General features: G+C 48.6%; 2 protein-coding genes across 2 annotated transcripts in view; both read right to left on the reverse strand.

The window, feature by feature from the left end:
* Window positions 1–2,208, reverse strand: part of ACTA1 (actin, alpha 1, skeletal muscle) — a 2,920-nt gene extending 712 nt beyond the window's left edge. The window contains exons 1-6 of the mRNA XM_010838105.1: window positions 2,069–2,208; window positions 1,143–1,283; window positions 713–1,037; window positions 448–609; window positions 155–346; window positions 4–59 (exon numbers count right to left, since the gene is read on the reverse strand). Coding sequence (XP_010836407.1) covers window positions 4–59; window positions 155–346; window positions 448–609; window positions 713–1,037; window positions 1,143–1,271 — 864 coding nt within the window. The 5' untranslated portion in view covers window positions 1,272–1,283; window positions 2,069–2,208. The remainder of the gene's footprint in view (window positions 1–3; window positions 60–154; window positions 347–447; window positions 610–712; window positions 1,038–1,142; window positions 1,284–2,068) is intronic.
* Window positions 2,209–9,110: 6,902 nt separating this feature from the next.
* NUP133 (nucleoporin 133kDa) overlaps window positions 9,111–11,988 on the reverse strand; it is a 55,941-nt gene continuing 53,063 nt past the window's right edge. Inside the window, exon 26 of the mRNA XM_010838106.1 lies at window positions 9,111–9,850. Within this exon, the coding sequence (XP_010836408.1) occupies window positions 9,714–9,850 (137 nt within the window). The 3' untranslated portion in view covers window positions 9,111–9,713. The remainder of the gene's footprint in view (window positions 9,851–11,988) is intronic.

Here is an 11,988-nt window from a genome sequence, read left to right on the forward strand (position 1 = left end):
GATGTCGCACTTCATGATGCTGTTGTAGGTGGTCTCATGGATGCCCGCCGATTCCATGCCTGGGGGCCACGGAGGGGAGCGTGAGACAGAGGGCGGGAGGCCCGGGGGGCCCGCGGGGCTGGCACGGGCCGGATGGCGGGTGCCCGGGGCTCACCGATGAACGAGGGCTGGAAGAGCGTCTCCGGGCAGCGGAAGCGCTCGTTGCCGATGGTGATGACCTGACCGTCGGGCAACTCGTAGCTCTTCTCCAGGGAGGAGGAGGAGGCGGCGGTGGCCATTTCGTTCTCAAAGTCCAAGGCCACGTAGCACAGCTTCTCTTTGATGTCGCGCACGATCTCGCGCTCGGCTGCGGGGAGCGGGGCGGGAGAGGAGCCCTCAGCGCGGGGTCCCGGGGACAGCGCACAGTCTGCCGGCCCGCCCGCCTGGGGAGCCCGGGGCGCCGCGCACCTGTGGTCACGAAGGAGTAGCCACGCTCGGTGAGGATCTTCATCAGGTAGTCGGTGAGATCGCGGCCAGCCAGGTCCAGACGCATGATGGCGTGCGGCAGCGCGTAGCCCTCATAGATGGGCACATTGTGGGTGACGCCGTCGCCGGAGTCGAGCACAATACCTGCGCGAGGGTAGGGTCGGGGATGAGCGGCTGGGCTCTGCTAGGCGCTCGGGGAAGGGGCAAGGCTCTCCGGAAGAGGGGGCGGGGGCTTCTGGGCTCTCACCGGTGGTACGGCCGGAGGCGTAGAGGGACAGCACGGCCTGGATGGCCACGTACATGGCCGGAACGTTGAAGGTCTCAAACATGATCTGGGTCATCTTCTCGCGGTTAGCCTTGGGGTTGAGGGGGGCCTCGGTGAGCAGGGTGGGGTGCTCCTCGGGGGCCACGCGGAGCTCGTTGTAGAAGGTGTGGTGCCAGATCTTCTCCATGTCGTCCCAGTTGGTGATGATGCCGTGCTCAATGGGGTACTTGAGAGTCAGGATACCCCTCTTGCTCTGCGCCTCGTCGCCCACGTAGGAATCTTTCTGCCCCATGCCCACCATGACGCCCTGCGGAGCGGATATACCAAGCTCTCATTACCGAGGTTCCCAGTGGAGCGGGGCTAGGCCGCGTAGGGACCCGGCCCGGCTCCCTCCGGGAACTGGCAGCCTGACCTGGTGACGAGGGCGGCCCACGATGGACGGGAACACGGCCCTAGGGGCGTCGTCGCCGGCGAAGCCGGCTTTCACCAGGCCAGAGCCATTGTCGCACACGAGGGCGGTGGTCTCGTCTTCGTCACACATGGTATCTGGTTTCTGCAAGGACAGGAATGCCATGGAGACGCTCAGTGTTTCAGGCAAGAGGCCCCGCTGGCTGGAGCGCCCTCCCTCCCCGGGGACCTATGGACACCTCCAGCCTCCAGCCCGCAGCCCGGCGCCATCCTGCGGGGGAAGCAATCAAAGCCGCGCGGGCGGAGCTTCGCTGCTGGGAGCTCTACTGCGAGGAGACCACAGAGAGCGTTTCTCCATCTGGGAACTCAGGACACACGGACCCGAGAGTTCTCTGCCTTCTCTGCAGGCACCGCCCTCTCCGCCCCTCCCTGGCATCGCATGGGGGTCAAGGTCCGCGAACCCTGATTTCTGGGCCACTGTGAGGGTGGAAGGAGACGCCGTGGAAAGGGCTTGGGCACTCCACCAGGACACGAATGGCTTATTTTGGACCTCCATGGCACTTCAGACTCACAGCCGAAGCGCCCTTGGAACTGATGGCGAGTCAGGGGAAATTGTCCCTTCTACTGTCCTTTGGTTCTGTTGGGAAGGAACTGCCCTGGGGAGGACTAAAGCAAAACCTTTCATCTACCTCGGCACGCACGAAGTGTCAAGGAGAGCTGCCCCAAAGGGCTGGGAATAAATTTGGAGATCTTTCCAAAGGACCCGGCTTCCTGTCTCTTCTTTAAAGCACACGTGACTCTGGGGCCAGAGGCGCGGCTCACAGGACGCGGGGCTGGGGCTGATGCAGTGAGGGGGCCGCGCTCTACCTGGAGTTCTCCAGGCTGCCGCGGTGGGACACGTCCTTCTGTCCCCACCCCGCCCCTGCCTACCTGGGCGGGTGGCTACCCCTGCGGCTTTCCGGCTCCGGTCCCGGTCACCGTGGGAAGGAAGCGAGACTTCTCTCGGCGCTGTCCGCTGCGGTGGCCGCTCGTCCCCCTGCTCAGGTTTTATATAGCCCTCGGGCGCTCCCCTCGCGCCGCCCCGCAGGAATGTCGCTCCCCTTCTCGAGCCATATTTGGGTGTTGGGCACTAGAGCCCCCTCCCCCGACCAGTTCAAGGCCTGGGTCCCCGCCCGGGTCCCCTGCGCTGACCAAAGAAGGAGAGGCCTGGCCTGAGCCCAGGTAACACGGGCCGGGCCGTATATGGAGTGTCTGCCCGCTGGTCGGCCCCTCCCGACCCCGCCCAGTTGCCTGGCGGAGGGGCTGGGGTGCGGCGAGGGTCACCGAGTGTTGGGGTGCGCCAGTGAGCCTGCGCCCGGGCTGCACCTGTCCGCAGCCGCCCCGCCCCCGGCCATTCGGTGTTCTCGGAGCCTCGGGAAGGTGCGCCCACATTTCACCTCTTCTTCGGGTTCTTTACCCCTACCCCCCACCTCCAACTCCTTAAGTGTGACTCCACCGAGGAGGACTCTATATCCTAGTGGTGGGGCCAAGAGGACCGGAGATGGAGTCCCTCCCGGAGTCCCGGGCAGGGAGGCAGGCGATCCCTCCCCCCAGACTCCCAGCGAACTCGGTCTCTCCCCCAACCCCGAGCTCCCCAATCCAGAGGGCTGACACCGTCGGCCCCCACCCCCACCGGAGAGGGTCACCGGCGGCCGGCGGGCGCGCAGCTGTCGCGAGGACAACTGTGGAGAGTCCGGGGAGGAGGCGCTGGGCTCCCGGCACAGGCCCCGCAGCGGCTCTCGCAGCCTCTGGCACTGAGCCAGGACACCCAGAGCTGCCCGTCTCGGGGACGTGTTGTGGGCTCGGGAGCTCATGAAGGGAGTGAAGTTGAGTGACTAACTGGCCGGCTCTGGAGTATGGCAGGCCGAGCTGAGCACCCTACTCCCGCATCCTTGGCGGGGCTCACCGACTTCCCAGTCCTGGGGAGGAAAGGCAAGTGTCATAGCCCTAGGGTGGGAACTGAGAGGTGCTCTTACTAGATGAAGCCTCAACCGTCTCTCCTCCCTGTAAGGAGGACAAGGGCATCGCGCTCTAGGATGGGCAAAACCTTTCCCTTCTGCAAAGGCTGAACAAACTCATCGTTATATTTAGAGGGTGATGCCCAGCCAAGGCCAGCTGATTCCCAATCCACCTTGGAGAGTCACCGTCCACCAGAGTCTGCAGAGTGGTTCTATTTATACCGCTGATACACGGGGATCTGTCTTTCTGATTTTCTAGAAGGATTTGGATCTACTTATGGTAAAGGTGGAGTAGGGGTCAGAGGAGGTTATTAAGTTGGTGCTTCTCACTGTTTTTTCCCCTGAGGGGAACAGTTCTAACCTTGCTGTGGAAGGTACAAGGAGGAACAATTTTCTGCAATGAACTCAGGGACATGCTTTAAGGGGTGCATCAGTGATGTGGTGTGAGCCAGAATGGAACCACTCATTTTTCTGATGTGCTCAAGTGTTCCCAGAATAGGAACTCGGTGGTGGAACTCAGCAACTGGGACAGGTGTGGGTCCTCGAAGAGGGATATAAAAGCACATACGAAACCCTCCTCCCCAGCTGCACACTACTGCTGCTGCTGCTGCTGCCAAGTCGCTTCAGTCGTGTCCGACTCTATGCGACCCCATAGACGGCAGCCCACCAGGCTCTCCTGTCCCTGGGATTCTCCAGGCAAAAACACTGGAGTGGGTTGCTATTTTCCTTCTCCAATGCATGAAAGTGAAAAGTGAAAGTGAAGTCGCTCAGTCGTGTCCAACTTTTAGCAACCCCATGGACTGCAGCCCACCAGGCTCCTCTGTCCATGGGATTCTCCAGGCAAGAGTACTGGAGCAGGTTCCATTGCCTTCTCCGGCACACTACTGCAGACCTTCCTAAAAAATGACCAAAGTCAATTACAAACTAGGGAGTTAGTATGGGGCCTCTCTAATGTGTATAAAGCCACTGTGCCTTCATATTCAGCTTTTTAAATTAGAGAATGAATGAATACTGGACAGAACTACATTTCAACACCTTGTGTTCTGCTGTGGCAGTGTGACATGGAGACACTAGGGGAAAACAATGTGGCGAATGCACTCTGTATACAGTGTAAGGGGAATAGCTTCAATTTTGGTCTTGAAGGTAGACCAAATGTCATTTACTGAATACCTAAGAACTTGTTGACATCTTAAAGGGGAAGGAGGTTGTATTTTTCAAAACTCTTGCTCAGTGCAACTCTTCTCAGTGCAAGTTTTTGTAAGCTCAGGATCTATTAGATTCAAACACACACGCAAAGCTATGAATCAGGCTTTTGTAAGCTCAGGGTCTGTTAGATTTGAACACACATGAAAAGCTATGAATCAAGCACTCACAAGCTAGCAGAGACCTGATGGTACAGCAAACCCTGGGGAGGTGGGCCCTAAGAACACCAGTTGGCATGTCTGTTCTCTGCCCCGGGTCAGGCTGGTTGAAATAGTCCTGGAGGGCCACTCTGGGGTGGTTGAACTCTCATTGGCTCAGGAATGGTCCGAGGAGCAGGTGGAAGGCAGTCTCCATACATGTATGCTCTGGGGATCAACCCAGTGCCTTGCGTCTGAGTAAGCGGGTCACTGACTGCACAGCCTTTTGAGAGTGACCCTGGAAAGGTCAGCCATGCAAGCTATGCTCAGAGGAGAACTCCTGCTTCCAGGTTTGCAGGGGCAGCTGCAGCTCGATCATCTGACAGGCCCATCTGCCACAGCTCAGCCCATGTGCTCCCTCCCATCCCCTCAGCCACATCCCTCACCTCCTCCCGTTTGTGGATCCCAGCCTTGTGCTGTCGGTTTCTGACCTATTTAGACATGAACTTTTAAAATCTTATGTTTCCATATTGTTCCGTTAATCCTGTTACTATCTGGAGGTACGTGAGACATGTACTAGTTACACTAGCTTTAAACATAAGAAAACCAAGGTCCAAAGAGCCAGACATGTCCTGGGTACCATACTGCTTGGGACACACAGGGGCTTGGAAGACTCTCCCTTCCCTAGGAGTGGTTGGGCTACCTTCTGTCTCCCTCTAAACTTGTCCAACACTTGGTATGTTCTGGAACTTAACAGATCCTCAAGGGATCTTCTCCAATGAAGGGCCAAAGACATCTTGAAGTCATGGCTTCACATGCGGCCATCCTCTGTCATCTCAAAAAAAAAAAAAAAAAATAGTGAGGGGGGGCTGCCTGGCAACACAAAGTCAGAAACAGTCCAGTGACCAAGTGGGTAAAGGAAAAAACCCAAATTCGCTGTCCTCCTAAGCCACACATCTAAAAATGTGCAGTCAACTGTGGCAATCAGGAAGAGAAGACTTCGATCTTCTACTGGTTTTCTCAGCCTGAGACTTGCTCTGCTTTGTCATCTCTAAGGGACTAAAGACTCCACTGGAGCCATTCCTCCCCCTTCCCTCTACTGCATCTCCCCTTGCCATTTCCACACATCAGCTGTAGTAAATCAGTTAAAAGATTGCCCTTCAGTAAAGCTCATTTGAGTGTACCTGTCCCTCTGATAGGCTATGTGACCTGGGGCAGGTGGCTTCCAGAGGCAATCAGCCTTCTTAACTGAGGATGCCACCTACTCTTTAAGACTGAAGGTTGAAACTAGGTAAGTGCATGGAACACACACAAAACAATGGTACACTATCTTCTAAAAGGGTTTGGAGGTGGTGAGAGGGATGAGGTGGTAAGGGTGAGCAAAAGACACTAAAAACTATTACAACTGCTCACTGAGCACTTAGACAGGAAAAGTCAATGTGTTTTATGCACAAAGATTTTTGTAGAGATTTATTCCAGTATTTATTTAATGTGGTAAAAAATAAATAAACCAACCCAACCCAAGACCGATAACCCAAGTGTTTTAAGACTGTTGAGAAGAGAGACAGAATCTGTTAAATAAATTAATACAGCCATACGGTAAAGTGTCAGGCAGTCATTAAAAAAACACGTATCTTGAGGAATATTGAAGACATCCATTCTTGAAGGGGGAAAGGTTAGTTCTTAGGAGGTTAAAAGAATCTCAGACATTACAGTGATTTGTGGCTCCACAGGCTGTGGTCCATAAATAAGACACACAATATACTTGTGGCATGAGTTTTCATGGAGGTGGGGGCGAAGGGAACAGTGACTGAAGAAAATTGTCCTAAAAAGTCTCCTAAGGAGGAATGATAATGAAAAAGAAGGTTGAGAAATACTGGACTAAAGATACATACAAGTGCTCATAGTCAGTCAGTTTAGTCACTCAGTGTCTAAAAAGTGTCTGACTCTTTGCAACCCCATGGACCAAAGCACGCCAGGCCTCCCTGTCCATCACCAACTCCCGGAGTTTACTCAAACTCATCTCCATGGAGTCGGTGATGGCATCCAACCATCTCATCCTCTGTCACCCCTTTCTTCTCCCGCCTTCAATCTTTCCCAGCATCAGGGTCTTTCCAAATGAGTCAGCTCTTCGCATCAGGTGGCCAAAGTATTGGAGTTTCAGCTTCAGCATCAGTCCTTCCAGTGAATATTTAGGACTGATTTCCTTTAGGATGGACTGGTTGGATCTCCTTGCAGTCCAAGGGACTCTCAAGAGTTTTCTCCAGTACCACAGTTCAAAAGTATCAATTCTTTGGCGCTCTGCTTTCTTTACAGTCCAACTCTCACATCCATACATGACTACTGGAAAAACCATAGCCTTGATGAGATGGACCTTTGTTGGCAAAGTAATGTCTCTGCTTTTTAATATGCTGTCTAGGTTGCTCATAATACCTCACATCAAAATACATAGGTTATAAGATGTGATACATACACAATTTAGGCTATATTTCAAAATGGTAACTGAAGTTATTTCTGGCTAGTGGGATTACAGGGGTTTATTTTCCTCCATATATTTTTGAGAGGTTTCACATTTCCTACAGTATTTTTTGACTTATAGAATTATATAAGATTCTGTGTGAAAAATACACTTTGGTATTCAATGAGTTAAGTTTACATAGGAATATAGACAGTTGTTTTCTCTAGGATTCCTTGAATAAACTGTCCAGGAAAAGGTAGGTGGACTGCACTGATACTTCTGTAGTTATCAAATATGCCCACACATGGCGAGAGGCTAAGGTCATCAAGTGTGGCTCTCCTCCAGGTCTAGTTACGTGGAGGACTGTGCCACACACCCTGACTCCCCCAGAGAGTCCCCCAGTACTTAGGGGGTGATGGACGCTTCAAGAAAAGTAGGATTCAGACCTCAAAGATAAAAAGAAGCAAAATTCAATTTCTAAAAAATTTTCTTCAAAAACAAGATGCCAAAACAAAGGGCATCAGTATCAGTCGCCTTCTACCTCACCAAGAATTCCAGCATGTCTCTTGCTGTGATTCTCAAATTCTGTCTTAATCCTTGACACATTCACAAATCCCTAAAACAGGAGAATACACAAGGCCCACTCCTCACAATCAAATCCACAACCTTATTGTTTGACTGGGGCCAAAAGCTGTGACTTTCTGAGTAGTGTTCAAAGACAGGAGCAAAGAAAACCTTTCCCAAGTCAGAACTGTTTCTGTCTCCTTAATAAACATGCTCACCTTTATAGTACCTTTATAATTTATCAACTACTCAGTTTGTAAAAGAATCAGTTATTTTTTGATGAAGACTATGTTGTGGAAATTTTTTAAATTTAGAAGAAAAGAAGTACTCAAAATCTTTAGGCTTTAATTATGCTATTATTGTTAAAATGTTCTTTTTTAAAAGCCCCAACCATCTTAGAGCTATGGCCATCCTTAACAGACAGAGGTAGCAGAGCCTTTTTCTCTGTCAAAATGAGACAGTCAGCCATCACGCTGTGAGAGCAGCACTTTACCCGCTGTGGTCAGCGGGCCAGGGTCACCGTCACTGCCTCTCCTCACATGGGGTAACTGGGTTTGTAGCACTTAAGGAGGTGGCACGGTCCTGTGTCCCCAGAGCACAGTGTCACATGACAGGATCTTATGGATAAGAACTGCTGCTGCTGCTAAGTTGCTTCAGTCGTGTCCGACTCTGTGCGACCCCACAGACAGCAGCCCACTAGGCTCGCCCGTCCCTGGGATTCTCCAGGCAAGAACAATGGAGCGGGTTGCCATTTCCTTCTCCAATGCATGAAAGTGAAAGGTCAAAGTGAAGTCGCTCAGTCGTGTCCGACTCTTAGCGACCCCATGGACTGCGGCCTATCAGGTTCCTCCGTCCATGGGATTTTCCAGGCAAGAGTGCTGGAGTGGGGTGTCACTGCCTTCTCCAATGGATAAGAACTAAGTCCCTCTAAAACCAACATCCTTTAACACAAGAATCCAACCATTTCTTATGCCATCTGACAACTCTCTCTCCCTAACTCCCCTAGAGGCCTTAGGACACTCCTCACCCTGCTCCACCATGGCAATGCAGACAGAGGCCAGAGGCCGGGCTGCCTCTTCCTGCCCTCTGGTTACCACTGCGAGCAGCTCAGAGGCAGCATCTACAGCCTGCAGTGGAGCCGGCAGAAGGGCTGAGCTCTGTGAAGCCAGGAACCGGACTCTTCACCACATTTAACTCCTGACCTTTTCGGCTGCTGGAAGCAAGTTGTTTAGTGAGTATTCAACTGGGCCAAAGCCTGAATATGCCAGCAACTCCGTCTTTATTTAAAGACAGATAAAAACTGCATGATGACATTGGCCAGGACAAAGAAGCTTTGAGAACAACTACTTTTCAGTTAAATCAGTTGCCATACTAAGAAAATCCATAAAGGTTTCTATAAAGGTTTCACTCCTTACATTAGGTAGACAGACTGAGGAGAAGCTGGAATTCAGTGTAAATCGTTCTGAAATGCATGAAGCTGACTGAATAGGTTGTGGTGGTGGTGGTTTAACTGCTAAGCCATGTCAGACGCTTTGTGACCTTATGGACTGTAGCCCGCCAGGCTCCTCTGTCCATGGGATTTCCCAGGTAAGAATACTAGAAGGCCACATAAATATGCTTTATTCACCAAAATATTTTTATTAATATTCTATTATTTATGTAGAGAAATTTGACATTTTTCCCAATGAAGTAAACAGTTATCAAGCTCACACTGAATTGCCCCACTTTGTTGTGTCTATTTCATAAGTTAGCAAATTGTGACACTTATCCCACTAGATATTCTGCTCCCAGCCCTAATCAAAATCAAAACAAATATTCCAGACACTTTGCAGTACATAACATCTAAGAGTCACAGCAATTTCAGAGACAACTTAGTGTAACCTTGCTGTTTTTAGAGTTATAGAAGCTAAAGCCTAGAAGTGGTCTTTGCATACAAGAAGCTGGAACCAGGACCCTGGATGGAGTGAGATAAAAAGGAATGGTAGTAGGTATGAAAACAACTGACAAACTTCGACGGAAAAGAGGAAGAAAAAACAATATCATGTAACTGAAAACCAAAACTACAGTCATACAACTGTTTTGTAGTAGCTTACAAATAAAGTATAAAAAACTCAGAAATATAAAACTGTACAAACTTCTAGATGTTTAAGGTCTAAAGTTTTTATAAGGACACACTTATACAAATTTTCAGGAAAAACAACCATTTTTAGAAAAAGTCACATTTGTCCCTGGACATAGTACTCATAATTGGCTTTCAAAACAAACTCAAAGTAAGGGTTGGACTTCAAACTTCCCAGCTGGTCGGCCTGCAGCAGCTCCTTCACCTCGGGCAGGTACTCACTGAGCTGAATGCCTAAAAATACAAACACAGAAAGTTTTTTTTTTTTTTAATTTTCACATAATTCTCAAATGAATTAAGATGACGGATGATAGAAACACCTGTGCTTCTATTTAAAATATAACGTCACTGCTATTGGAAAATACTCTGTTCTAAATTCCTTCCATCTGCCAAGCATACTCACAGGCCTGACAATATGACATTCTTCACTTAGTAGGGGCTACATGACTGTTCTATATATTTGGGCTACATGTTTGACTCTAGTGGTCAAAAGAGCCATCAAAACAATCTGTAATATTTTCATTTTTCTCCACAGCTTAAGCCATTCCTTCAGTGTGGAAGTTTTAAGTTAATAATCACTTGAAAACAAGTATTTCAAGACCAAGCAAACAGCATTCCAAGTAGCTATACAGTAAAAGAAGCAGAAGGTATCAGTGAAAGATTGCTTATAAACCAGCTGTAAAATTTGTTAAGACAGGAATCCTGAGTTATCAAGGAAGACAAAGTTATACTGTATCTTCTTAAAAGACTTTCAGACATTTATCTGTCCCCCAGATCTAAGACCCATTGTTTCACCTGGATGGGTGGTCTCCCCACACTCCAGAAATGCCTGACTGCAGAGGTGCTTATTTGAGAACTGGTTTTTAATGCTTTTTCCTAGGGTGACTGGTTCGCTTAATTTTTTTAAAATTAATTTCCAGAGTCAACTTTGGTAATATATATTTTCCTTGATTTTGATCAACTTTCTTTTGTATTTCAAGTTTATTTTTGAAAAGACATATAAAATTATTCAAAAATTAAAAAAAAAAAGAAAACAAGTATTTCCAACAATTCTATATTCTCCTATTCAGGAAATACTTTAGAACACTGCCATGAAAGCTATCTGCAGTATGTAACATACTGGCAGTTTCTCTCTGAGACCAGGAGGAGGGAAACCACGCCTTTGTCAGTCCTTTATGGACCTGGAAAGCCAATACGCATCTGTGTAGTTACAGAACAGCATATACAATTTTCTCATTTGATAATTTTAAATTAATAAGGTAATATTTTATAACCTGTCACATTACCACATGCTTCTCAAAATCAAATACTGTTTATTTTTAACATCGTCTAAGTGATGATGTTAAAAATTTATTTTAACGTCATCATCTAATAACTAAGCACCATTTTTGGTACTTAGTTATTATACAATAAAAATCTTATAATAAATGTTATGAGACTTAATCTGCAATATTTACACATCATTCATTACAATCAACACACTTTCAATAAAGACTTTTTATCTCTGAAACAGTATTACACTTGTGAAAATATCAATTTCCCAAAGATCAATTTTCTTAAAAACTTACGACCCCATTCTAAGTGGGAAATGTTCATTGGCTCTAGGTGATGGCCACCAGGTTAATATTTCAGTCTAGTGCAGCAAATCTTTCGATTTTTAAGAGAAGTCAGAAAACATTTTTTTAAATTTATTTATTTTAATTGGAGGTTAATTGGACTGTGAAGAAAGCTGAGCGCCAAAGAACTGATGCTTCTGAACTGTGGTGTAGGAGAAGACTCTTGAGAGTCTCCTGGACTGCAAGGAGATCCAACCAGTCCATTCTGAAGGAGATTAGCCCTGGGATTTATTTGGAAGGAATGATGCTAAAGCTGAAACTCCAGTACTTTGGCCACCTCATGCGAAGAGTTGACTCATTGGAAAAGACTCTGATGCTGGGAGGGATTGGGGGCAGGAGGAGAAGGGGACAACAGAGGATGAGATGGCTGGATGGCATCACTGACTCGATGGACGTGAGTTTGAGTGAACTCCGGGAGTTGGTGATGGACAGGGAGGCCTGGCGTGCTGCGATTCATGGGGTCGCAAAGAGTAGGACACAACTGAGTGACTGAACTGAACTGAATTACTTTACAATATTGTAGTGGTTTTTGCCATACATTGACATGAATCAGCCATGGGTGTACATGTGTATCCCCATCCTGAACCTCCCTCCCCATCCTATCCCTCAGGGTCATCCCAGTGCACCAGCCCTGAGCACCTTGTCTCATGCATCGAACTGGACTGGCGATCTATTTCACATATGATAATATACATGTTTCAATGTTATTCTCTCAAATCATCCCACCCTCACCTTCTCCCACAGAGTCCAAAACCC

This window comes from Bison bison, unplaced genomic scaffold, assembly GCF_000754665.1.
Source record: "Bison bison bison isolate TAMUID 2011002044 unplaced genomic scaffold, Bison_UMD1.0 scf7180017864090, whole genome shotgun sequence".
NCBI lineage: Eukaryota > Metazoa > Chordata > Mammalia > Artiodactyla > Bovidae > Bison > Bison bison.